This window comes from Heterocephalus glaber, unplaced genomic scaffold (assembly GCF_053883595.1).
Source record: "Heterocephalus glaber isolate CG9 unplaced genomic scaffold, H.glaber_assembly_v1.0 deba00001111, whole genome shotgun sequence".
Taxonomy (NCBI): Eukaryota; Metazoa; Chordata; class Mammalia; order Rodentia; family Bathyergidae; genus Heterocephalus; species Heterocephalus glaber.
In genome coordinates, this window is record NW_028258194.1 from 792,204 (window position 1) to 819,285 (window position 27,082).

The 27,082-nt window shown below is 43.5% G+C and overlaps 1 protein-coding gene across 5 annotated transcripts in view; it reads right to left on the bottom strand.

Annotated features, from left to right (window-relative positions):
- The window catches only part of Tubgcp5 (tubulin gamma complex component 5), a 28,754-nt gene extending 1,966 nt beyond the window's left edge, over window positions 1-26,788 (bottom strand). Inside the window, exons 1-21 of one of the 5 annotated variants that reach the window (XM_087210107.1) lie at window positions 26,594-26,788; window positions 25,792-25,845; window positions 25,571-25,679; window positions 23,968-24,064; window positions 23,369-23,448; window positions 22,804-22,939; window positions 20,774-20,888; window positions 20,145-20,234; window positions 19,229-19,322; window positions 18,316-18,562; window positions 16,394-16,596; window positions 14,679-14,794; window positions 11,615-11,883; window positions 10,334-10,529; window positions 9,630-9,818; window positions 7,964-8,146; window positions 5,482-5,566; window positions 5,260-5,380; window positions 4,635-4,813; window positions 3,858-3,983; window positions 3,219-3,307 (exon numbers count right to left, since the gene is read on the bottom strand). In XM_087210107.1, coding sequence (XP_087066233.1) covers window positions 3,219-3,307; window positions 3,858-3,983; window positions 4,635-4,813; window positions 5,260-5,380; window positions 5,482-5,566; window positions 7,964-8,146; window positions 9,630-9,818; window positions 10,334-10,529; window positions 11,615-11,883; window positions 14,679-14,794; window positions 16,394-16,596; window positions 18,316-18,562; window positions 19,229-19,322; window positions 20,145-20,234; window positions 20,774-20,888; window positions 22,804-22,939; window positions 23,369-23,448; window positions 23,968-24,064; window positions 25,571-25,679; window positions 25,792-25,845; window positions 26,594-26,739 — 2,924 coding nt within the window. In that variant the 5' untranslated portion in view covers window positions 26,740-26,788. Of the gene's footprint in view, window positions 1-3,218; window positions 3,308-3,857; window positions 3,984-4,634; window positions 4,814-5,259; window positions 5,381-5,481; window positions 5,567-7,963; window positions 8,147-9,629; window positions 9,819-10,333; window positions 10,530-11,614; window positions 11,884-14,678; window positions 14,795-16,393; window positions 16,597-18,315; window positions 18,563-19,228; window positions 19,323-20,144; window positions 20,235-20,773; window positions 20,892-22,803; window positions 22,940-23,368; window positions 23,449-23,967; window positions 24,065-25,570; window positions 25,680-25,791; window positions 25,846-25,991; window positions 26,174-26,593 lie in introns of those variants that run through there. The other 4 variants (XM_087210106.1, XM_087210110.1, XM_087210109.1 and 1 more) reach the window with 4 other exon arrangements.
- Window positions 26,789-27,082: the final 294 nt, after the last annotated feature.

The following is a 27,082-nucleotide window of genomic DNA, read 5'->3' on the forward strand; positions in this document are numbered from 1 at the left end:
AAGATAAAAGGTCCATAAGATACAAAACTATGCTTTTTTCAGATAGTATTTACTTCTGGAACTATTCCTTTTTTTCCCTTTATACAATTCTGCATTTTTATTTATTTTTGGTTTTTTGAGACAGGGTCTCACGTTGTAGTTCAGACCGGCCCTGAACTCACTATGTAGCCCAGGCTGGCCTCAAACTGGAGGCAATCATCCTGCTTCAGCCTCCTGAATGGTGGGATTATGGGTGTGAGCCACTATGCCCAGCTGTATTTTTAGTTTTTACAAGCATATATTCTCTGAAATAAAGAACTTTACATTTACATTAAGAATATACAATCCTGACCGGGGATTTAGCTCAGTAGTTCCGCCGCCTGGCTCGAAAGCACAAAGTCCCGAGTTTGATCCCCAGTACCTCCCCCAATAAAAAAAATAAATAAACAAGAAGTATTATATAAGAACATAAAATCTGGACTGAGGATGTAGCTCAGTGGCACTGCGCCTGCCTGGCAAGCATAAGGTCCTGAGTTCAATCCCTCCTGGTACCAGAAAAATAAATAAATAAATAATATTTAAAAAAGAATATAAAATCCTTAAATTTGCAACTACAAAAAAGTTTTTATCGTCTGTGTGTATGTGGCACTAAGAAGTGAACCCAGGGGCTGGGGATTTAGCTCAGTGGTTTCACTGCCTGCTGCGCAAGTGCAAGGACCCGAGTTCGATCCCCGGTACCAAAAAAAAAAAAAAAGAACTGAACCCAGGAGCACTCTACATTCCTAGCCCTTTAAACATTTTTTTTTTTTTGGTACTGGGGATTGAACTCGGGTCCTTGCGCTTGCACAGCATGTGGCGAAGCCACTGAGCTAAATCCCCAGCCCCCCTTTAAACATTTTAAAAATTTTTGGATAAGGTCTCATTAAGTTGCCCAGGATGGCCTCAAATGTGCAATCTTCCTGCCTCAGCCTCCCAAGTAGTTTGGATTAGCAGTGTGTGTTTTTATTTTTTATTTTTTGGTGGCACTGAGGATTGAACTCAGGGCCTCTACACTGAGCTAAAACCCCAGCCCTTTCATTATTTATTTTGATCATGTCACAGGATTCAAGATAGAACTCTAAACCCAAAGTGACAGAACTGCTCAGAAAGGAGTCCAGGTCAGTGGGTGTGATAGTTAACACACACACACACACACACACACACACACACACACACCCTGTACCAGGGATCAAACTCAGGACCTTGTACTTGCAAGGGAGGCATGGTGCAACTGAGCTATGTCCCTGGCCCTTATTATTCATTTGAGACAAGGTCTTGCTAAGTTCTTAGCCTGGGCTTGAACTTACAATCCTGCTGCCACAGGGCTGGCTGGGGAATAAATTTTAAGATGGAAATATCCAACATACACAAGAGGGAACTACACAGGGACGTCCATGTACCCACATCACCTTCGGCAGGCATTGTCCTGCGTGTACCTCTCAGCCTAACAGTGCTCAAGAAAAGCTAGACATCAAAGCATTTCAGTCGTAAATATTTCACAAATGTATGCTTTACATAAAGTATTTCTTTCAAAATATAGCCACAACACCACTGCTTAGAAATATTTATCAATCAATAGGTTCTCAGCAAATTTCACACTGTTTCTTTTTCACTTTCCTGCTTTAAGACCGGAACCAGTTGACTTTTATCAGCTATGATGGTGGAGAAGCCTTTTCAAGTCCCCCTCATCCCTACTTTTCCCTCATACATTTGTTTCGTTTTGTTTTTTGGTACTGGGGATCGAACTCCAGTCCTTGTGCTTGCATGGCAGGCTGCGGAACCACTGAGCTAAATCCCCAGCCCCTTCCCTCATAAGTTTGTTGAGGAAACTGAAAGAGTTCAAGCTTAGCAAATCACACACAGCAGTGTTTTTCCTCCCCTCCACAGTGATATGAAAAGAGGAAGTATGTTTACACACTTTGACAGGGCTGCAGTAATAAAGCAGGACTTCAGTTTTCATCCCTGCAATCATGAATTTGATCTACCTTAGTTTCTTCCTTCTCAGGTTAAGGTTCTGAACGACACTAGCATGACAGTGAACCTCACCTCTTCACCAACACGAACTTAGGTACGTGTTGTCACCAAAAACCCAGTCAGCCAGACGTGCACTTTTATTTTGGGGAAATAACAGCAGAATTATAATTGCATGAGTTTTATAAATAAGACTGGGACTAAATATTGGACAATACATTGAAGCTCCTAGTAGAAGACAGTGGGTCTGGGCATGTAGCTCAGTGGTACAGCGTGTGCCTAGGACAAATGAGGCCCTGGGTCTGACCCCAGCACCAAAAAGAAAAACAAAACAGAACAAAGACAGTAGAGGCTGGTCCTGCCTCGTGGGGAGGAAGAGCTCCCGGGTCCTTGACTGTTCAATGCCCATGGGGCACCTGCCCTTCTGTGAGGCACATGTGAGTAACACTGAAAGTACAGCACACAGTGCCTTTCAGAGCTCACACAAAATACAACTCTGGACTATCATCTGGCAAGATGTCCAGAATTCACTGGTTTTTATTTTGGTATTCTGTAACAGGGTCATAGTGAGTTGCTAAGGTGCCCAGGCTGGGCTTAAATGTGTAATTCTCCTGCCTCAGCCTCCCTCAGGGACAGAATTCACCTTGAAGTGGTCTGGAAGTTTGTGTGAGGGAGCTGGGGGAGGACATGACACAGAACTGGTCATCACAGGAAACTATTGAAGCAGTGAAGGGCATACATACTTGTTACTCTGCTCTCCCCACTTCTATATATATTTCCAGATGTCTGTAATAAAAATTTAAGAAAATAAAAATATAATCTAATCTTCCCCTAACTAAAAGACTTTGGATTTTTCTTACTGTTCTACCTCTCTTAAAAGAACAGTAAAATTCCCTATGATGAATATGATCAATATGTATGACAAATATGTACTAATAAAAAAATAAAATTAAGAAAAAGGACTGCACAATTCTTGGTCCTGCCTAATTTAGGTGAAAAATCTGATTTTTCTCTTATTTGTGGTATGGAGAGGCAAACCCAGGGCCTGCGCGTGGCAGGCAAGTGCTGTACCACTGAGCTACACTCCTATCTCCCAAATTCAAATTTTAAATTCTTATTATATTGGGAAGTGATGTGTCGGCAGGAAGTCAGAAGACTTCCTGGAGGAAGGTGGTCCAAGGGGACACTGAAATGGTCAGCACACCAATGATCGCCAGGTGAATACTCACTGCCAAGCCGCCAGGCCCGCCTGCCAGCCTTCCGCAAACATGAGGGCCAGGTTCAGCACCTTCATGATGGCTTCCTTGACAAAGCTGACCTGCAAAGCAAAGTTGTGGATGGAACATGGGCTCTGTAACTGTTTGGACATGGACACCAAGCCTTTCACCTAATTTAATGATATCACACAGAAAAAGCTCAACAGGCAGTGACTGGCTTCCAAGTGTAAGGACGGACACTGGGCTCTAAATCAAGGCCACTTGGGATGGGGCCCTGCACGGACCATGCAGGGCCTGCAGGACCAGCAGCGTAACTGCCAACCGGATGTGACCATCTAGGGTCTCCAGTTTGAAATGGCTCTAACTGTCCAATTCCATGCATTCACATTCAGCTGTACATGCTATTAACCTACAGTGCAGACAAACTTTCTAACTGAATCCAAGTGTACAGAGAGTGCCAAGTGCGGCAGGCAACACAGTTGTCATGTCTTTCCTAGACGTCATTTCTAGTAGTCGGCACATTCCTAACTTCAGACTCAGTCCTTCCTGAGAAGACTCTGTGGGGCAGAATCTTAGTAACACAGGGCAGAGACACTGCCACACAACCGGCTTCCCCTGCCCCGCTGGAGACACGGGTGACATCGCGTGTACCTTTTCTCTCAGCAGACAGCGGTCATGGATGGTCGACAAGTACCTATAGTGAATTTTAATCAACTGATCCAAATCCTTGGCTTCCTCCACTTGATGCTGAAACTCCAGCCCAGTACTGTGGAGAATCTTGGAAGAAAAAGACAAAAAGCTTAAAAAATACTCATTTTCTTCGAGGGCTTGTGTGGTGCACTCACAACTTCCTACAGCCTGTCCCGTCCCTCTCCAGTTCTTCCTGCAATAAGCATGCCCTCCTTGACAGGCGACTGGATGTTGTGTTTCGGTCCTGAGGTGGTCACAGGGCCAGTCCTTGGGATGGGCATTTGCACACCAAGTGAATGCCCAGCTGCAGACGAGCAGGCTTTTTGGCAAGAAGGGACAAGTTCATCAAATTGCATAAAAAGTGCAGAGTTAAAACAATTATCAGGTTAACTTGTTGTAAAGACAACTCTCCCTTTAACAATACAAATAATTTCAGTGAATTTAGGGTTAGGGGACTGCTATCTAGGGTTAGGGTTTTGGGGCTTCTATCTATGAAATATATACACATATATATATATCACATATACATATATTTTTTTAAAGTTTTTTGAGATAGGGTCGCTATGTTGTTCAGGCTGTCCTTGAACTCACTGTGTAGCCCAGGGTGGCCTCAAACTCACAGCGATTGTCCTGCCTCAGCCTCCTGAGTGTGGTGATTACAGCTGTGCACCACCACACTGGGCTGTAAATGCATTCTGAGTCATCTTCCACACACAGGTATCTAACAGTGCCACCAACCCTCGTCATGATGTAGTTGTGTAAACTGTTCACAAAATGCATGAGCTTCACTCTGAGGAGGAACATGCGATGGAGCTGCTGTCTCACTGGCGCCCTCTGGGGTCCAAACCGAGCAGCTGTGTCTTGTTCACACAAAGGGCCTTTCCTAGGCTCTGCTTTCTCAGCCACATTAGGCAGTTCTACAAAAGAGTGAAAGAACAGCATGGGTGCAGAGTGCACCGGCTCAACCCACCGCTCCAGGGCACCGAGGGAAGTGTTGGGCCAGCTGGAGTGCCCACAGGGAGCCCCCGACAGCCCCAGAAGGAAGGGGGCTCAGACAAAGGCACCCCGGGTCACATTGTCCTCCTGTCACCAGACACATCAGGGTCCCAGGAGCTTCTCATTAAGCTTTTTTGCATAAGCTGAGAAGAACAACTGCTTGGGCTGAATTTGGGGTAAGTTTCTGTATTTCAGGCTGACTCTACAGACAGCTTCCCCTGGTTCACTCAGAGATCTGAGGTCTGTACAACTGCTCTGGTAAACACACACTTGGCATTTGTTTGGGGATAAAAATGACCAAAATCACCAAGCTCTTTTTTCAGGGTCAAAATTAGAATATAATTTATCCATTGAAAAGAAATCTTACCACCAAATAGTAAAACATCCAGACTATATTTTGCCCATTTGATTTGCAAAAGGAGAAGGAACACCTGGTTATAAATTTTTTGACATTCCAAACTTATAACAATGTCCACAGGCCATGGGACCTATGAAAACAAAAACAAAATTAGAAGAGAAAGTCATCGATTACTTGCATGTCTTAGTTTGAACAGCAAAAAGCACTGGCAAAAGGAACAGTACAACCTACCTTGTAGCTCAGGGTCAGGCCATCCAAGATATGAACAGGTAGTTTCTTCTTAGCCATGTCAACATTTTCAAAAAATATAGATAAACTAAATGAAAAAATTTCAGTTTTAGTTTATGACAGTACTATGCTCACATAAGATGCACTCTTTAAAAAAATTCGCATTTTAAATTTACAAAAATAAACTGTATTTCATAAAATGCAAATATGCTAATAAATGTTTTATAGCATATATTCCAGAACAGGATTTCGGTTAAGAAATAAGGAAGAACAGGAAAGAAGGGAGCCAACAACAGGAAAATAACATGACAGGGATAAGTTAATGCATAACTATTATAACCATCAGCATAAATGGTCTCAATTCACCAATCAAAAGAAACAGACTGGCAGAATGGGTCAAGAGGCAAGACCCAACAATATGCTGCATACAAGAAACATGTTAAACTCAAAAAGAAATTCAGAGACTGGAAGTCAAAGGATGGAAAACAATACTCCATGTGACAGGAACCCAGAAAAAAGCAGGGGTAGCTATCCTAGTTGCAGAAATAAGAGGGCTGGGTATGGTGCCATATGCCTGTAATCCCAGTATTTGGGAGGCTGAGGCAGGAGGATCCCTGAGAGTTCGAGGCTGCCTGGGGTACATGTTGAGTTCAAGGCCAGCCTCAACTACAGAGCGAGACCCTGTTGCAAAAAAACAAAGCACACATATATATACACACACAAGAGGAAATAAGTGGGGCAGTTTTTAAATAATGGGGTTAAATCAAAGAAATGGTAATGTGTTAATCAGAAAAAAGGTAAAGTTGGGGAATCGGCTGGGACCTTAATTTTGGTAACATCTAGGCAGAAGCTAGAGCCCTTTGTGCAGGTTCAAGACAGGGAGGACAGAAGGGCGGCTCCTAAGCGGGCTGGGCTGGCAGGCTGGGCTGGCCTGCAGTGAACACAGCCCCTTCCACACCCAGATCAAGGGGACGGCGCGTTCCTGCCAGGGTGCTGTGCACCACTTTGTCATACATTCTGGAGACAGGCCAGGGCACAACTCCCACAAGAAAGGCAGCAATCACGCGGAATATGGAGATGTCCGAGCGCAAGGCGTAAGAGCTCTTAGCTCCTGCATTTTCACAACAGCCCTGCTGTGCCACTGGGAAATGATGTCACTGTCCATGGTTACCGAGCTGCCAGAAGATGGTACTTGCAACTGGGTGTGGCGAACACACCTGTGATCCTGGCTACTTGGTAGTCTGAGGCAGGATCACCAATTGGGGCCTGCCTGGGCAACTCAGTGGGACTGTCTCAAGGTAAGTATTTTTTTTTTGGTACCGGGGATAGAACTTGGGTCCTTGCGCTTGCGCAGCAGGTGGGAAAACCACTGAGCTAAATCCCCCGCCCTCTCAAGTTAAGTACTAAGAGGGCTGGGGCTGGGGTTGTGCACAGCTCAGTGGCAGAGCCCTCACCCAGCATGCAGAACATACCTGCAGGTGATACCTGGACACACACTACAGAGGAGTGAAAGTGGAGTTTACCTGAGACTACAATTAAGGGCGGTGTGTGGTCATGAATTAGCTGACTGCTCCATGGCACAGGCACTGGTCAACACTGTTTTACCTCTTCACAGTCTGTCACTGCAGCATTCACCAGAGCCTGTGGGCACCTACTGTGCTCTCTGCCAGGGGCTCTGCTGAGCAGGGGAGAGCCGACCTGTCCTCCCTCCAGACTGCAGCCCAGTGTGGAGCCACAGCCTCATCCTGGCTGAGTAGACTCAGGGACAGCGCACCAGGGGCAGGGCTGAGGGGCCCCGCGCGGGGAAGCCAGGTGCATTTCCCACCCCGAAGTGAAGTATGGTAGGAGAGAACATGGCAAGTGTGCCACATGCCAAGACACGAGGTGGGGAAATGGAGTCAGAAAAAAGTGGCCTTCCTTGTGAGACAAGGTTTGGCCTAGATAGGAGAAGCCCAACAGGGGCTGCCCGAGGGTGGAGGGTGCTCTGTGAGGGCGAGTCGCCTGTGGTGAGGGACTGTGAGCCAGTTGAGAGCTGGGGACAGCCTTGGGGAGGCAGAGCAGAGCTGGCCAGAAGGGGTGGACTGCAGGCAGGAGAGGAGGCCATCGGACACCCAGTGGACAGCACCGTCTAGCTGTCTTCTTCCACCCTGGGGGCAAGTCGCTTCGCTATCTGCTGCCTCCATTTACTCTCTCTCTCTCTCTCTCCTTCCCTCCCTCCCTTCCTCTTTTTGTTTTGAGGCAGACATGGGTCTTGTTCTATTGCCAGGTTGGCCTCAAATTCCTGGGCTCAAGCAATGCTCCTGCCTCAGCTTCTCAAGTAGGAGGGAGGGTGGTTATGCATGCCACCATTTGTCTAATTTGTAAAGTAACTGTAAAACTGACGGGGCTAATGAGATTATAAAATAAACATCAAAACTCACGGAGGATGTGCTAGCACATGATTTACTTAAATCACCTAAAATAAAAGGTGCCTCCCATACTTTACCGTGAACTGTCTTCAGGATAGCGCTGTCCTACGGCTTCTTGGAGTTGGACGTTAAGAAAAGACACATTCTGCCAGGCTTCCTTTTCTCTTATTTTATCAAAAATTGATGTGTAGAAGTCATACATGGTGTCTCCGCCTTCCATTAAGAAAAACTTCCTCATGGCCTGCAAGTACTCTACCAACCTGCGTGGAGAGAGGGAAGTGGCAGAACGCCTTGGCCCCCAAAGGCAGGAGTCTGGGTTGACGCGTCTGGTGCATCACCATCTCCAGCGAGGCAGGCTTACAGCCTACATTTATGAGGGTTAGAGACAGTAACACCTCTTAAAGGCTTTTCTTCCTCAGTAATAAAAAGTGTGTTTTCCTTTAATAACCTAAAAGAAATGTTATGTTCCTATAATATTATAGAAAACTGGCCAAAGTCACAGGAACAAATCAAACAAAACTTGACCTATATTTCACCATCTGCAGGGAATTTCCACTGATGACATTTGGGAATATTTAGTCCTAGTCTTTTTCGCTAAGCAATTAAAAAATTTTTAGTTTCTACTGTATTATATACATTACGTTTTAAGCTCTACGGACAGTTTACACAATTTAAAACTGAATCAACTTAATTTCTCTAAATGTTATGAAATTCATACATGGATACAGATATGCCATACTTTAAAGAACTTGTCATCTATTACCAAGTAATTTTATGTTTGTCATTCTGATAGCAAACTTTGTGATGGATATTCTTACACAAGTTTTTATTTTTTTTCTGTATTTTTTTAAAGATGGTCTTAGAGTGCCATCGCCTGCCTCACAAGCACAAGGTCCTGAGTTCAATCCCCGGTACCAAAAAAAAAAAAAAAAAAAGATGGTCTTAGAAATAAAGAATTGGGGGCCAGGGATTTAGCTCAGTGGTTCTGCCGCCTGCTGCGCAAGAGCAAGGACCCGAGTTCGATCCCCGGTACCAAAAAAAAAAAAAAAAGAAAAAAGGAATTAGACTTCACAGCAGTTAAGAAAATACTGGTGGTTAATTATGCCTCTTAAAAGAAGTGTCAGAGTTTAGATCTAAAATGCCCCCAAGTCTGCAGTGCTTGCAAGGGGTCTGCATCATGGTGCGGTGCTCGCGACCCATCCACTGATGAGTCCAGCACTGACTGAGCCATCAGGAGGCGGGGCTGGCCAGAGGCGATCACTGCGGGTGACCTGGAAGGGTGCGCTCCTGTCCGGGCCCCTCCCTTCACTCGGCTTCCCGGCTACCACATCATGGGGAGCTCTCCTGTGCCGTGCCCTCTGCCATGCCAGTTCTGCTCGGAGCCAGCTGACCATGGACTGAAACCATGAGCCAAACAAGCCTCTCCTCCTTACAGGTGTAGGTGTCAGGTATTTTGTCCCAGCAGTGGAAAAGGGGCTAATTTTTTAGGGACTAAAAAATTAACTTAAAATACAAACTTTAGTTTGAGGCCAGCCTGGACTACATAGTAAGACCCTGTCTAATTAAAAAAAAAAACACCCCCTCCAAGAGATACATGTTTTTAAGGAATTTTTTGTAAGGAACCAGGTTCTATCCCCAGCACCCAAAAAAAAAAGAAAAAGAAAAAAACACAAAAGACCAACCAACTGTTCTTAAAGTGCAATTACTTACAGATTACCCCTAAAACAAAATTGCTCCTTTTACCTGTAATCTCTTTTGAGGGTCCGCATGAGGTTTCCACAGCAGTCTAGATACTGCTTATCAATATGCGGATAGAGGCAAGACCTCAGTGTTAGCTCGAAAGTCTGGCACGTCACAGACTCTGATGATCTGTCCATACAAATGTCACCTCCAGCAAACTTCTCATGAAAGTCACTCTGCTCCAAATACAACCTTCAAGACAAAAAGGTGAGGCGTCTATGTTGTGAACTGTGGTCAACAGAATTCTCTTAAATCAGATGCCCAAGTCCCAACCTTCCTTCCCAGAAGGAATTCTTTCAGAGTTGCTGCTTTTAGGGTCCTTCTACTAGGCTGCAACAGCAAATGCCAGCATCAGACAACATGGCACCACAGGGACATCAGTGCCCTAAGCCCAAGATGTATCTCATGTCAGCTCATGGCCAGGCTTCTGCAAGCATAGTCTGGGGGACCCACAGCACTCCCAGGAGCCTGAGGGCCAGAGACAAACTCAAAGGGCAGTCTGTACACATCTGCATACAGAGGAGGCCAAACTGTACATCTGCTAGGTGAACACAGTGTCTTCTTGTACTCTGGTCCTTAGAAGGGACAGGCCACAAGATTTCTGTTCTTAAGGCTGGAAAGCCCTACCTGGCAAAAATAAACAAGTTACTAAATACTGCATAGATGTTGCCACTTCAACCACTGAAAATCTTGCAGGTGTGTATCACCTCGCAAAGTTAATGGCCAGCAGTGGATCATGAATGTCATCCAGCTCAAGATGCCTTTCCGCAATGGACTGCATCTTAATCAGGTTCTCTTTGGTTGCCTGTTCAGTGAGGGCCTCCGGAGCAGCGTCTTCTCCACAGCGAAGACGTGACTGGACAGACTCCAGAAAGAGTGTGTACAAGCTTTTCCTCTCTGCATCTGAAACATACAGAAATATGTAAGGAAAGATGTTCCCATAAGTAATAGTAACAAATACTGAGTAATTTAATCTGAACAGAGCTTGGTATTTTTTTGTTTGGTATAGAAAGACAGTCTGTTTCTTTTACCTTTACAGTACAGCAAAACTAAAAATTTTGCATTTTCTGTTAAGAAAAGTTCACAATTCAATATCACAACAAAGATGCTAATTTTATTTGGAATGGAGTTATACCTAAAGCAGGACACCTGAAGGTTAAGTTACTACTACAATGTATAAAACCATAAGACATGTAGGAGTCAAATTTCACTGGACAAAACATAGTCAACACTGGCCTGGAATGCTCATTAGAGTTTATTTTGTTTAGATTTTTTGAAACAGGGTCTCACTATGTAGTTCAGGTCGGCCTTGAATTCACTATATAGCTCAGGCTGGCCTCAAACTCACAATGATCCTCCTGTCTCAGCCCCCCAAGTGCTGAGACTACAAGCGTGTGCCACCATGCCCAGCTCATTATAGTTTATTTTCCAGTCAAAAAGGAAATATTCAGGGGATTTAGCTCAGTGGTTTCGCCGCTTGCTGTGCAAGCGCAAGGACCTGAGTTCGATCCCTGGTACCCTCCAAAAAAACAAACAAAAAGGAAATATTCCACAAAGTAAAGTATTATTCAAAGTAGATACAATGTAAAATAATATAACACTGAGGTGATTTACAAGCCAAAGAAATAAGGTCACATCTGTGCCTTTATCAATCAATTAAATTGCATCAAAACAGAGCAAAACTTTCATCAAGATTTTCTTGTAACCTGCACTTGAGTTTGATGTGTTCACCAGCAAATCCCTGGGTGCTGCACTTCATTAGGGAATGGCAGCACAGGTAGCAGAAGCTTCCCGTCAGCACCTTTCCACACACACACACCCACACACCCACACGCACGCACACGCGGCCAGTCATTTCCAGTTAGCAGCGAGATCGCCCCGCCCATCCATGCAAGGTGCTAATGTGTATGAAAACAAAGGCTCCAGGACTGTGGAAGGACAGGTGACGAAGTCTCGGGATGAGGGAGCAAGCAGGCAGGGCTGGCTACCTCGGGCGGCGCCCCGGCTGGAGGTGCTCTCCGCACAGCGCAGGTTCTTCAGCAGCTGCATGGACTTGCCAGCCATGATGATCTGCTTCAGCACTGGCTTGAGGAAGGACACCATGGTGTGCTGCCTGCTGGAGGGGCCCTGCTCACTGCCTGAGCTCGCGCTGGTGTTGTCGCTCATCTTCTCTTCGTTTTCTGTTTTTTCTGATACGCTATATAACGTGTAAGTTGCATACCAGAAGTCTCGGTGATTTACTGGAACATTTTTATTCCTGTGGAGATTCAGAACTTTTTTTCTTTCTATTTTATGAAAAAGTAAAACATATTTTCATACAGCGGTACCTCAGCTGATGAATTTAGTTTGCTTTACGATTTTGGGGAAGAGGGCCGCAGCACCTCGTGTGGGGCTCATAAACAGAAGCAAAATGTTGTTGAACACCTTTGTTTGCAAACAGAAGCGCTCACGAACCAAGGTATTACTGCAATAAGAGATAACAATAGTCTTCACACTGTGTATCATTATCTTCAAAGCACAGGAATTACTCTGTACAAGACAAACCAAAAATATTCTTACAAAATAACACAGTAACACAAACTTTCTTTTCAAGGAACTAAGATAAGCTTTTAGTATAAAACAAATTAGTGGGCTGGGGATTTAGCTCAGTGGTTCTGGTGCCTGCCTTGCAAGCGCAAGGGCTTGAGTTTGATCCCCGGTACCAAAAAAAAAAATTACCATACATACTGAATTTTTTTGGTACTGGGGATCGAACTCAGGACCTTGCGATTGCAAGGCAGGCAGTAGACCCACTGAGCTAAATCCCCAGCCCCTGAATTTTTGTGTGTGTGTGTGTGTGTGTTTTTTGAGACAGGGTCTTGTTATATGGTTCAGGCTTGCCTTGAACTTACTATGTATTCCAGGCTGGCCTCAAATTCATGGTGAGCCTCCTGTCTCAGCCTCCCGAGCACTATGATTACAGGCATGAGTCACCACACCTGGCCTTAAAATTTTTTTTTTTGGTATCGGGGATCGAACTCAGGACCTTGCACTTTTGAGGCAGGCACTGGAACCACTGAGCTAAATCCCCGGCCCTCCTTCCTCTTTATCTCTTTTCTATTTTGCTCTTAATTTGTGTGTGTGTATATACTGTGTTTTTGTTGTTGTTTTTTGGTACTGGGTTGCAAGGCAGGTGGCAGAACCACTGAGCTAAATCCCCAGCCCTGTATTGTGTTTATCATACAAGAGAAACCATGCAACATTTGAGCTTGTGGGTTTGACTTATTTCACTTAATATTATGTTCTCAAGCTGCATCCATTTATCTACAAATGCCTCAAGTTTATCTTTCTTTATGGCAGTATAGTACTCCATTGCATATAAGTACATTTTCTTACCCATTGATCTGTTGATGGACATATACACCATTTCCAAGATCTAGCTATTATAAATTGTGCTGCTATAAACATGGATATGTGTGTATCCTTGTAATACAATTTTCAGAAAAATTTTAAACTTTAGCTTATCTTCATTAAAACAGCAGTGTACCTTATCCTCACTTAGGAATGTTGTGCACATAATCCAAAAACCTATAAAATCAGCTGTGTGTAAAATGAAGTGATTGTCAGGCAACACAGGGCATTTTGTACTGAGCTCCATTTATTTTTTTGCTGTTGTTCTCTTTTTTTTTTGGTACTGGGGATCAAACTTGGAACCCTGCACTTTCGAGGCAGGTGGCGGAACCACTGAGCTAAATCCCCAGCCCCTATACTGAGCTCCATTTAACAGAGAGCAGTAGATAAACTCTTTTGAGTACCACAGGCAATACTTATGTGGAAATGGGTTTCCTAAACTAAACAAAATAGGACTCATTTGACCCTCTCTAGAAATAGAATGGAGGTTTTCCCATTTCACTGTCTACTGTGAACTCGATTTCCAGACTTCCCTACCTTCCTCCTTTTGGTCCTGGAGACTGAATACAGGCCTTGCATGTGCTAAGCATGAGCTCTGTCCCCGAGCACTCATGGCTCCCTTCCTGGCCTGCTTTCAACAAGGAAACCACGGTGTGCAGCACCTTAGCACAGTCAGAACACTCTACACTTCTAAAAGTTCTCACCCGAGAGTGGTGAGACAGGACCTAGTGACAGAAGTAAGATTTAGCTGAGCTAGGTGTGGCAGTGCACACCTGTGATCCCAGCTCTCTGGAGGTTGAGGCAGGAGGGTCACAAGTTTGAGGCCAACATGGGCAACTTAGTGAAACCCTGTCTCAAAATTTAAAAAACATCTAGGAGTGGTGGCCCATGCCTATGATCCCAGCCCTTGGGAGGCTGAGGCAGTACTGCAGTGAGATCAGGACCAGCTGAGGCTAGCTGCATAGGTAGCTCAAAGCCAGCATGAACTGCATAGTAAGTCTTTGTTGCAAAAAAAGCCAAAAACAAAAACTAAAAGACCAAAAAAACCACACCATACCAGCCCCTAAACAACAAAAAACAAAACAAAAAAAGGGGGTGCTAGGGATGTTGGTTAATGGTAGAGAGCTCGCTTTTAAGTGCTTGCAAGCCTTTGGGGGGAAAAATATCTGTGCTCCAAAAAGCTATGAGCTGATAAAACTGAACATGTTTCCCCCAGTACTAGGAGCAGAACCCAGGATTACATCTCCAGGCCTTTTAAAACTTTTATTATTTATTTGTCTTTAAATTTTCAGACAGGGCCTTGCTAAGTCACTAAGTTGCCAGGCGGGGCTCAAACTTGTGACCCTGCTGCCTCAGCCCCTCCGAGAGCTGGGATCACAGGTGTGACCACCACGCCTGGCTCACACATTCTCTTTTTTTTTTTTTTTTTAGTACTGGGGATTTGAACTCGGGTCCTTGCACTTGCCATGCAAGCAACGGAACCACTGAGCTAAATCCCTGGGCCTCACACATTCTTTTGACTGGTACCTGACCTTCTCTCTAAACCATCAAAGGAGCACACTGCCATTCAAGCTACACTGCCTCAGTGGCACAGTGGGACGAGGATCTAACAAAACATTCAGTGAAGCCAGCACCTTTCGCCCTGCCCCATGCACAGTGCACCTCTGTATGATGAACTCCTTGGCACTGTCCCACAGGTGCCCATGCACGATCCACTCGTCCACAGTCTGCAGATAGGGCCGCACCGTCTCCACCCAGAGAGAGAACAGGAGGGACACCTGGGGACAGAGCATGGTCAGTGTTCAGGGCAGTGCTCAGAGCTCTTGCCACTGGTCTGAGGCAAGGTCTAAGGATTTCCCAAATGCCTTTAAAAGGTAATTGGATTTCCATTTTTTAAAAAACAAATTAAAATTCCTAAAACATACAGTATAAAATCCTCATGAAAAATTTACATATGGGATGATTATATTGTTTGCCACTCATACTAGGACCCTCCTGAAAGTGAAAATTCCACAATGACAGCAGGTACAACCTGGGTGTGGTTGCACTGTTCTCACAGAACCACAGGGAAAAATGTTCATTAAGAATGAGAGGTAAGGGGCCAGGGATTAAGCCCAGTGGTGCCACCACCTGCCTTGAAAATGCAAGGTCCTGAGTTCAATCCCCTGTAAAAAAAAAAAAAGAAAAAATGAGAGGCAGGGCCAGGGATTTAGCTCAGTGGTTCCACAGCCTGCCTCGCAAGTGAAAGGTTCCAAGTTTGATCCTTGGTACCAAAAAAAGGAACAAACAAAAAAAAAAAGAATGAGAGGCATGGTGGCACACGCCTGGGCTAAAATAGCACGACCCTGTCTCAAAACGAGAGAGAAAGAGAAAGAGAGAGAGAGAGAGAGAGAGAGAGAGAGAGAGACAGAGAGAGAGAGAGACAGAGAGGGGCAGACAGACAGAGAATGAATGAGGAAGTGATCCATTCAGTAGGGGGAAAACCGCATAGTTGAAAGATGCCAATCTGTGTTACACTTAACTGTAATACTAAAATGAGAGAAAACAAAGTTTCACCAACTAAAGGAAACACACCAAAACTAGGCAACAGTCTCTAGTAGAGTTGTACTTTAAAAACTGGTAAGAGGGCCGGGGATTTAGCTCAGTGGTTTTGCACCCTGCTGTGCAAGCGCAAGGACCCGAGTTCAATCCTCAATACCAAAAAAATAAATAAAATAAAAACTGGTAAGAAAATTTAACATAAAATTTACCATCTGAACCATTTTAAAGGTATGTTCGATGGTACTGAATATATCCACATTGTGAAACTGGGCCCCAGAACTTTTCCATGATCTAACCCTGAAACTCTACACCCATTAACCAACTCCCAGTGCCCCACCCTAGCAGTCAGCGACTACTTCAGATACAGTTTGGTTCACAAACTTAATTCATTCTATGATTCTGGGGAAGCTGGCCAGGTTCATGCTCATGCAGGGAAGATGGCCTCAGTCGTATTTGTCTCTCGATGTGGAGTTCGGGAACGGTAGCAAAATTCTGCCAAATGCTTCTGTCTATGAACTGAGTTATTCGAAAACAGAAGCATTCGGAGCCAAGGTATTACTGTGTACCCTATCATAGGCTTGTGGGTTTTTAAAGTAAAATAGGGTTACTACAAATACCCACATAAAAGTCAGCTAGGTACACTTCACAGCCTTCTGGGTATCTTGGCAATCAGAGATAAAAAGCCAGTTTCCCGCATCCTCGACTTTGGAAGCTAACTTTAAATCTCAGGACAACTGCCTGACACTGCAGGACTTGGGCATCACGTAACAAACACCTGTGGCAAGCTGACCTCCACTCCTGTGCCGTGCACACCAGACCAGGCAGGTCCTACGTACTGTTTGCTCGGAGGCTTCTCCAACATTGTCATATTCAAGAATGGCCTTGTACAGGGTGTTGAGCAGGTGAGACGCCCGGACGACATTCCGAGTGTCAGGTGGAACCTCTGCGACTCCAGTACTGAACACTTTGTGCAAAACGCTGAGCTGAGCCAATCGAGGTGACAACTGGTCCATCAGTACTGCAAGCGTTACTGTGGCATCTGCAAGCATCAATGCATCCAACTCAGCAGCAAAGAAAAACACCTGTGGCCAAATGTGGTATACAAGCTGACAATGCTGAGCCACTTTTTCGGCTCATGAAGAGGCATGGCAAAATGCAGGCAGTGGTTCAATTTCACACTGCACAGAGTTCATTTGCCCAAGGAAGAAAGAACCTTGCAAGCTGAGGAGAAAAAGATAACTCAGCAGAAAAGTAATATGAAAGAACTGACATTTCACCAAAAATGAGACACAAATGATTCTTAAATATGCAGAAAGACACTCAACCGCGCTCGTAATAAAAGAATGCATTTTAAAACTACACCAGGTAAAACAAGGCCCCACCTCCACGGGCCCCAGTGGCTCAAGTGAGCCCCTGTGCGGTGGCGGCCCAGCCCCTCATCCTGGACCGGAAGTGGTTTATGGATCTACTCGCGATAAAAAGGCTCAGCTCTCGAAGACGCTAAGTCCCTGGCCAAAGCAAGGAAGACGGATGAAGTCCATGTGGGTCTGCAGTCAGTCTCCAGTGTGGGTCCCGCACGGCACTCATGCCAGGTTTCACCACTGCGGGACGCAGGGTGATAGAAACACAGGACCTCCTGTGCTCTTCTTTGCAGTACTTGAAAGTAAAAGTGGGGTAAAAAACACACCAGGTGGGGGCCGGGGATTTAGCTCAGTGGTTCTGGCACCTGCCTTGCAAACACCAAGTCCCAAGTTCGATCCCTGGTACCAAAAAAAACCCCACCAAAACACACCAGTTGACCATTTTATCCTTGTCATGTTGGTGATGAAAGTTTGCTACACCATTGGCAAGCACATGAAGAAACAAGTATTCATACACACTGCTTGCTTGCAAGAGTACAAATTAATCAATCTGCACCTTGCTGAAAAGCAATGTAGCAAAATCCAGCAAAATCACATACGCCATCACATACTCTGTGACCTGCTGAGCAATTCCATCAGAAAGAATCTGCGCTTTATGTAACGGGCTGGATGTGCACGGTGACTGAAATGTGTGAGTAGATACCACTTCAGGTAAAGAATGGGAACAATGGAAGAAGGAAGTGACTAGCTACAGACATCCAATGAAACACTCTGCAGAAAGGAGAGGCTTTTGTGCACTTGTGTGGCAGAATCCTCAGAATTTAAATGAGAGGACAATGTGAAGAGAGGAGTGCAGTAACCTCCAACAAGTGCATCTGTCCCTGTGCTGCCTGCATGTGTCCACATGACTTCTGAGGATGCACAACAAGCCAAGCACCTGGCTGGGCCTGGGGAGTGGAGCTGACTCGCCAGGGTCCTGGGGCAGGAGGAGGAATTTTCACTGAGCATCCTGTGGTACTTTTTAAATTTATTTGTTTGAGACAGGGTCTTGCCATGTAGTTCAGCCTGACCTTGAACTCGAACTCATGACAATCCTGTTGCAGCCTCCCGTCTGCGGGGATTACAGGCATGCACCACCATGCCCAGCTTTTTGAGACATGAATAACTTACAAACATATTATTTTTTTTTTTGGTACCAAGGATCGAACTCAGGACCTTGTGCTTGCCAGGGAGATGTGACGCCACTGAGCTACATCCCCAGCCCTTACAAATATAAATTTAAAATAACTTTTAAAAAATGAATGCATCCATGAGAATTACTTATTTGCCATGTAATTTTCAAACCTTGCATCAAAATATGAGTTGTGTGTCTTGTGAATGAAAGAGCATTTAAATACCGTTATTGATGATACACGTCTCGATTTCTGTAAGTTCTTTTTTAAAGCTGATGAAATATTTGTACAGGGCCCACATGAAAGCCTGGTAGGTTCTGAAGGGGGCCTCAGCTGACTTCTTAGGAGTGGAGCTGTTTCCGGGTATCAGGCTTTCGGAGCTGTGTCCCATGACCTCATCGATGAACTCCTGGAGCCGGAACACAACCTGGCCATAGGCCGCTATTTGTTCCAGCACGGATCGTAAGCAGATCTGCGACAGAAGCAAACCACAGTTACGGAAAGTCAGCCTTATGTAAACATCCACATGCCATTGTTTCTGAGTACACTAACCTATGTTTAACAGCAGACAATATAAAAATATTTAGTTTTACATCCAAAGGGAAAGTAAGCATTACTTTTTATGTAATATAGAATTGTAGCTGGGCCCGGGATTTAGCTCAGTGGTTTTGCCGCCTGCTGCACAAGCGCAAGGACCAGAGTTCGATCCCCAGCACCAAAAAACAAAACAAAAAAAAATTGTGGCTTCTAGTTTTTAAAAACATATAAATTATAGGTAAAAAAATGACAGTACATAGCTTTCCCAATGCAGGATAAAAGAAAAAAAAAAGCAGAGAATGCAAATTAAAGTTAAACATGTCACAAACAATATTAAAGAACTAAGTACTGTAAAGACGCACAACTTAATTTTGCTTTTTGGGTCTTAAATATATTTAGAAATTAATTTTTATACTGTAAAATGTTCTAAAGTTGTATTGCTACATTTATACAAATTCTAGTATTTAATTTTTAAATTACAGCCAGGGATATAGCTCAGCGGCACAGCGCCTGCCTAGCAAGCACAACGTCCTGAGTTCTATCCCTGGTACAAAAAAATAAATAAAATAATTTTTAAATTACAATAATACAAATAACTTACATGTGTCAAATGAGTTACTATAATATTGTTTCTCACAGTCACCTTCCCATCTATCAACTGAAATATAAAGAGTTTTTTTACCCCTGAAAGTAACCTGAAATGATAAAAAAAAGAGATGAGTGTACATTAAATCTAGAAAAAAAATTTACTACAGTATGCCTAAGAAGTTTTTATTAAAGATTCAGAACTGGGGACCAAAAGGTCACATGGCAAGAAAATGGAAGGTATTATTTTGGTACCGGGGATCAAACTCGGGACCTTGCACTTGGCAAAGCAGGCGGCAGAACCACTGAGCTAAATCCCCGGCTCTGGAAGATATTAATCATTTTATCCGGTTATCTTCAGACTCAAGATATTTCAGCACCATCTTAGAGAGAAGTCCCAAGCAAGCTGTCAAAGCACCTGCCCCATATGCTCAATGACCCAGGAAGACCGTCTGTCCCAGCCTGCAGAATGCCCACCCACACTTTAGGACGAGAGCAGCGGCACCCGGGCCACAGGGTCCATTTTGTTGGCCTTGGGCCTTGGCATGGTAATTCTCACTGATGAACTCTGTCTAAGAAAAACAGCCAGCATCAAACCTTGCTGTGAACTCGGATATTAAAAAACTAATGGTGGGGCCAGGGATGCAGCTCAGTGGCACCTCACCTGACTCACAAGCGCAGGGTCCTGAGTTCGATCCCAGGTACCAAAAAAACGTGATGGTGTAATTCAATAAAAACATAAACTAAATTACTTAAGATGGAAAAGTAAATATATAAAAAATCTCCCAATCTCCAGTCAAATCTGAAGTCTGAACTTCATCTCTACCAGCTATTCTATTTGCATGTGGAAAACCCTTGAACACTTTATAAAAGTAGTTTTGCTTCTCACTCATAAAGTCTTGCAAACTATTAATTAGATTAACGGGTCTCACCACAGAGTTTCCCGAATAACCTGGGTCTCAGTGACCACGACCCTGTCGTCCGGAATGTACAATGGATCACTGCTGTATAGGTGTTGGTCCCTGTGAGACAGCAAACAGCCAAGGTCAGCAGGAAAGGTGACCATGAACACAGGTGATCCTGTGCTAACCTAAGTAGCCATCAGCAAACAGACAACAAATGCCTCAACTATCATGCCTTAACAAGTGGCCTCCACGTTCATTTTCCACACATGCATTGAAATTTCCTCAGTTTTCCAAGCAATTCCAATTGTAATGTCTATTGCTGATTTAGGCAAAAGTTTAAAACTATGTAACATTTTTTTTTAAACAGTGCATTGTAATAACTTCACTAAAACAGAAATTAAACAGTGGCCTAATATATTACCAATCCATTCATTCACATTGAAAATAACAATAAAAAATAAAAGCAGAATAAAATCAAATAATAATTTCATGATTTGAGTAGTTAAAAATCGTTCATTTATAATTGTTTAAAAACAACAATACCAAACAAGTTTAAATTTCAGGAAGTACTTGATTTAAATCACAAATCAAAGCCAAATATTTAAACGTCAAAGTCTCTTCCATCGTTACATTAAATGAAAAGTTTGGCTTCTCACCAGACAGCAGCTAGGTTGGAGTGCAAATGCAAACTATGTGGACTCCTGGAGGTCCTGGATGTCCAGTACAAACGCACCACATGCTGTTCCAGCCAGCTTCGGCTGTCAGGCTCATCTGCTGGGAGGAAACGTAATGAGTATGAGGTATGACAGCTAGCAAAAAGATACAATATCTGGACTTCTATCTTCATTCAAATGTACACCTGAAAATGGCTCTTTAATAGCTACTTCACATACTTAGAGTCACACTTAAGAGTCACTCATCTAAAGGCATAAACAGTTACTCACTTAAAAGGCATATATAAAGACATACACACTATTTAATTAAATGTCACTGGCTAGAAACAATTACTCAATTAAGTAAAAAACAACTGCTCAATTTTAAAATGACTTTTTTTTTCATTACCGGGGATTGAACTCAGGACCTTGTGCTTGCAAGGCAGGCGGGTGCCACTGGGCTAAATCCCTGGTCCCTAAAATGACTTTTTCAATAAACAATACAAATGGTACATCTAAACAGTTCAAAAACTATTAGAGAAACCAAAATAGTAACCAAAGACCTTCCTAACCACCCTCCCACCCAAAACCTTTCCAAGGATTAGATAATCTGTATTTTATACACATTGCTCCAGAAATGAGGAAAAGGAAAATCTAACATTTTATGAGGCTACCAATCTGTGTTGGTGAAATCAGATAAAGTGATAAGTAATTAATCAAGAATAAAGATGAGGGCTGGGGGATTTACCTCAGTGGTTTCAACGCCTGCTGCGCAAGCGCAAGGACCCAAGTTCGATCCCTGGTACCAAAAAAAAAAAAAAAAAAGAATAAAGATGAAAAATCCTACATTAAAAAGTAGCCAATGGTGGGGGGGTAAAAAAAAATTAAGACATGTTAGGTACTAAATGAAAGTAATCACTATGTACAATAAACATGTACTAATGAAAAAAGCTTACCCAATCTAACAATGTACTAAAAACAGAACGATCAAAGAAGTTTAGCTCAGAAATTGAAAGATGATTGACTATCAGAGCATTTATTAATGTAGTTAATAGGATAAAAGAAAAATTACAGGGCTGGGGATTTAGCTCAGTGGTTCTGGCACCTGCCTCACAAGCACAAGGTCCCAAGTTTGATCCCTGGCACAAATGAACAAACAAGGAAAGAAAGAAAGATAAATAGATTAGATAGATAGATAAGATAGATAGATAGATAGATAGATAGACAGATAGACAGACAGACAGATAGATAGATTACAAGGTTACCTCTCAGGAAAAGAATACCATTTGATAAAGTTCAACACTGATTTACAATTAAAGAGTTCTAGGGGCCGGGGATTTAGCTCAGTGCTTTCGCCGCCTGCTGCGCAAGCGCAAGGACCTGAGTTCGATCCCCAGTACCAAAAAAAGAAAAAAAGACCTCTAGAAAAAAAGGAATATAAGAAAATTGTCTTAATTTGATAAAGGCCTTCTACTCAAAACTGGTAACAAGTAACTATCCCAATTAGTGGAGGGGGCTCAGGCGCAGCCCTCTTGGGATGAGACCAGTCCAGGGGCCTTCACACCACTGCTGCTTACCCTATTCATTCCTGACAATAAAAACCAACACATGTAGAAATTACCAGATGATACTTGAGGGCCCCCTTTAGACTTTTTTTGGAGACAGGGTCTTGTTAGGTTACTAAACTGCATGGGCTGGGCTGAAACTTGTGACCCTTCTGCCTCAGCCTCCCAGACGCTGGAATTATGGACGTGTGCACCACTGTGCCTGACTGCTTGAGCTCTTCAAAAAGAAAATTTCCAAAATCTAGTAAAAGATAAAGAGAAGTAGAGGAAGTGTAGATTTTATTATAATAAGGATATCAATGGCCCTCAAGTTAAATCTGTAAGTTCACTGAAATCCCAATCAAAATTCCAGCTCTATTAAGGAATTTACCATACTGCTCTCCTAAACAATGGAATGGGTCTCAGGGCCTGCCCTTCTTTTAGGGAGCTCCTGGGAGAAAACGCAACATCTGACTACACCCCACAGACCTTTCCAGCTGACATGCAGACCCAGTTTTCTGTTCTGATCTTGTTCTTCTAGTGGGGTCCTGTCCACCTGGATCCCGGAGTCCTCTCTGCTTAGGGGCTGCTGGGTGTCTTCATCTTCACTGTCTTCAGACCAATTCTGATTTACAAAGGAAACACAGTTTGGCCTTAGAGAATATAATAATCAGAGCTGTTAAGGTTTAAAAACTAAAGACAGTTTAAGAAGAAAAGCAAAAACTTGAGGCAACATGCACAGAAAAGCAAATACTAAATGAAACTTTTCCTTAAATCTCTTGAAAGTACCTATGACAGGAATGAAATGATTTTGGGTCCTAAAATTCCCAAGACCATTGCTGTTTAAGGGGTACATGTGCTGACGTGATTCAACTTCCTAGTATGAATGAGCCAGTGCACAGTCTTAATAAGTCTTCCATAGTGAACTATTCTAGCTTAGGAAAGAGCATTCCTGTTTTAGGTAGAATACTCTAGGGCAGAAGGGCCTATTGAAATAATCTACAGCATCCAGGCACGTATTTATATTTTCAATAACAAAACCAGCCCCACTCACCGGTGTGTCTATATTTGGACCAAGGTCAATTTCTTCACCTTCCATCAAGTATTTTCCCCAGTCAAAATCATCTTCTTTTTCTAAAATATAACAGAAGAACCTCATTAGCTTTATCATAAATATCTGGGGAAAAAAACCCCCAAAACTACCGGAAAAAAAGTCTACACAAAACTTAAAATAAAATAAACTCAGGGAAACAAAGCTTCAAAAATATTGAAACACTTGATAAACTGATACTCTAAAAATGTTGCATTTTAACTCACTCTGAAAAGCAATTTTTCTCTTTATGTAATGAAGGCTGTTTAACATGTGGATGATGGGGCCAGAACTCATGTCTCACTGCCGGGCTGCTCTAAACCACTGGTACATGTGTGAGACTGTCCCATCAGGCAGCATGGCACAGTCATGCTTGTACCACAGGTACAAGCTGGCAGAAACATTAACTTGCAAGGTGAGAACTCATATTTTAAGTGAAATTTTACAATGGCATTCAAAACAACAGAAATACTTACATTTCACAGATTTTTACTTTTAATTAAATCTCAACATCAGTAATTCAGTCATAAAACAATTTCTCATATGCTAAACTGGTAACGTACCCACTTCTTTATCTCTTGCTGTTTCCTCATAACTGCTGTTTGAAGGAGAATCAGAAAGACACAGAAGGAGTGACAGAATAGAATAATGTGCATCTGTCTTTAAAACAAAAAAAATGAAGAATATAAATCACTGAGGTTGTAAGTACTTTCTAAACTAGATTAAGTAGTGAAAGATAACTTCATGACAGGTATGTCCCCATTTGTTTCCTGGCCTAAGACAAAATGAGTTTCACCTACATAAATCCTAACCTCTGAAACTTTTTCATAGTTCAAGTGTTTACCCATAAGCAACCTCAAAGTCACCTGAGGTTTGAGCTCTATATTTCCAACAAGATACCTAACTGGATGACAATTTTTATTCCCAAAACAACTGTAACATTTAGATATCATTACTTAAAAATGGATCATTTTCCGGTGGCAGTATGCATCATGAAGCTTAACATGCCCAATGGTTTAACGCAGATATACCATATTTTACTTAACCAGTTTCTATTAATAGTATTTAATTTTTTTCCAATCTTTTGCTATCACAAACATATGTTGGGCTGGGAATTTAGCTCAGTGGTTTCTACCGCCTGCTGCGCAACCGCAAGGACCCGAGTTCGATACCCAGTACCAAAAAAAAGAAAAACAAAAACAAAAAAACAAACATATGTTGCATCATAATTATTTGACAGTTTCTCTATTTGATAGAATCCTAATACAGTAGGTTCTCGAGTTACAACCAGCCTGACATACAAACAACATGAGTTACAAATGGAATTTTAGTTTAACTTAAAACCAGTCTTGAGTTTTGACTCGAATGCCGGCCACTCGTGCTTCCAGATGGTCTCAGATACAGATTTAACGCTTACAGAGTTCTGGAAGGAACATTACAACACCCTTTACTGTGTGGGGTTAACTAAAAAATTCCTAGGCCAATGTCTCTCTGAAGACACTGAGATCTGCCTGTGGAGAGAGACTCTGAAGGCTGTGTAGAGGAGCCTGAGACTTCAATTGGCCAACTTGAGTTACAACCAGCCCTCGAGAATGAAATGAGTTCATAAGTCAAGGGTCCATTGTAAGTGAAATACTGAGCCAAATAATATTTGCATTTAGAATTCTAGTAATGCCAAAATAATTTCTATAAAAATTATATAAATTTAAATTCAGTACAAATACTGCATATATACAGTTGAAAAGTGAAAAGTGTTATTTCAGTATTAGTGTGCATTTATTTTACAGAAAGATAGGGATTTTTTTTTTGGCGGCACCAGGGATTGAACTTAGGACCTTGCCCTTGCCAGGCAGGCACAGTGCCACTGAGCTACACCTCAGCCCCAAGATAGGGATTTTTTTAATAAACCTAAGTTCTTTGACTACTAGAAACCAATTCATGCCATTCCCAAGAATTTTCAAGTCTCAATACTTTTTTTTTTGGTACCAGGGATGGAACTCGGGACCTTTGATGGCAATACGTAAGTCAATTTCCAGGAGATTCTGCACTAGCCAGTGGACAATACTAAAATAGGATGAATATTTAAATACTAACAGAGGCAAGCTGACAATAATCAGATTGGAAATCATGAAATATACAAAGAAGATTGCAAAATTGAAGGCATACCTTTATGTCCTCTAGGCTGGGCAGTGAAGCATTTAGAAATTCCTCAGTTAATCTCTTCCAACTGGCAGCTTTGTTGAGATCAGAATGAATGATGAATTTTTCATAAATTCTAAAATGCAAAAAAAAAAATCAGTTGATAGTTAGAAAGCTATGCTAATAAAAAGATCTTTAAGAAAATATACTTATTTCTGATTGCGCACATACTTACAGAACTGACTTACCCTTCTATTGTCTTTTCTATTTTGTGGCTATTGACATCCAAGAAACGGTGAAATCTAATAAAGATAAAATTCAATTCTGTCACATAGCTTTGCAGACTTGTCTCACACCTCTCCACATCCCCCACAACCGTGTACTTTGCTATCCCTTTCCAGAGTGCACCTCTCTCACTACCTCTATCATCAGGCAGGCAGTGAGTTACCATGTCTCAGAGACTGCTGCAGCATCCTTTTCTCAGGATGCAAGGGCACCTCTCAACCCTGTCCTCTGGCTCCTGTGTCTTCCCCTCAGTCCCCGTGTCTATGCCCAGCATGGCATATTCCACATCAGGGTGCCTAGTGTTTGTAATGTCAGGAACAAGTCCAGTGAGGCTTACAGACCCCTTTTGTGAGTAATGTTTATACATGCAGAAAATAAAATACAAAGAAAACCCAGCAAAAACAGCAAGAAGCTGAAGCTTATTGGGAGTTTGTTAAATAGTTCCTGGCTAAAGAGTTTTTATTGGCCTGAATTTCTGGTAGGCCCTTGCAGCCTTTGACAGCACGAATCTTTAGGAATTGGTTACGGGAGAAGCTGTGTCTGCGACTGTACCGCGCAGGTCCCGCGCTAGGTCACTGACGTCCCCGCTGACGGCAGTCAGGAAAGTGACGGCGTGGGGATGAGCGTCGCGGGGAAAGGACACGGGGCGGGGACCCCGGGCCCACGCCCTTTGCTCTGACAGCGCCCTAGCCCCGTCGTTCCACGCGCTTCGGCGCGCAGAGGACGCGACGCGGCCTCCCCGCGGTCCCCGCCGCCCCGTCGCACCTGAAGTTGGACCAGGCGAAGTTCAGGGCCAGCTGGAAGTTGGGCTCGGCCTCGTCCTGCAGGCCTGTGACCTGCCGGATGAGCGCGCGCAAGTCCCGCTCCCGCTGGCTCTCAGGCCGGCCCACCGGCCGCCCAGACGAAGCCATATCTGGGATTCGCGCCGGGTCTCGGAACCCGCGGCCGCGATCGCGAGAGTTCGCGCCTAGCCCCCGAGCCTGAGATTGCACAGTTCTCGCGAGCGTTCTCGTGTTAGCGGCGGTTTTCCGGAGCGTTTTATTGGTCATCACCGAGAATACGCGCTTTGTAGGGGTCAGTTGGTGAACTTGCAGGTCCTGGGGGAGAGTGGCGGCAAGTGCCTGTCATCCCAGCACCCTGGAGGCTGAGGATCGCAAATTCGAGCCCAGTCCAGGCACTTCTTCAATTTAGCGAGCCCCTTCCTAAAGTAATAAGGGGCTGGAGATGCAGCTGATAGGAAGGCCCAGGGTTCAG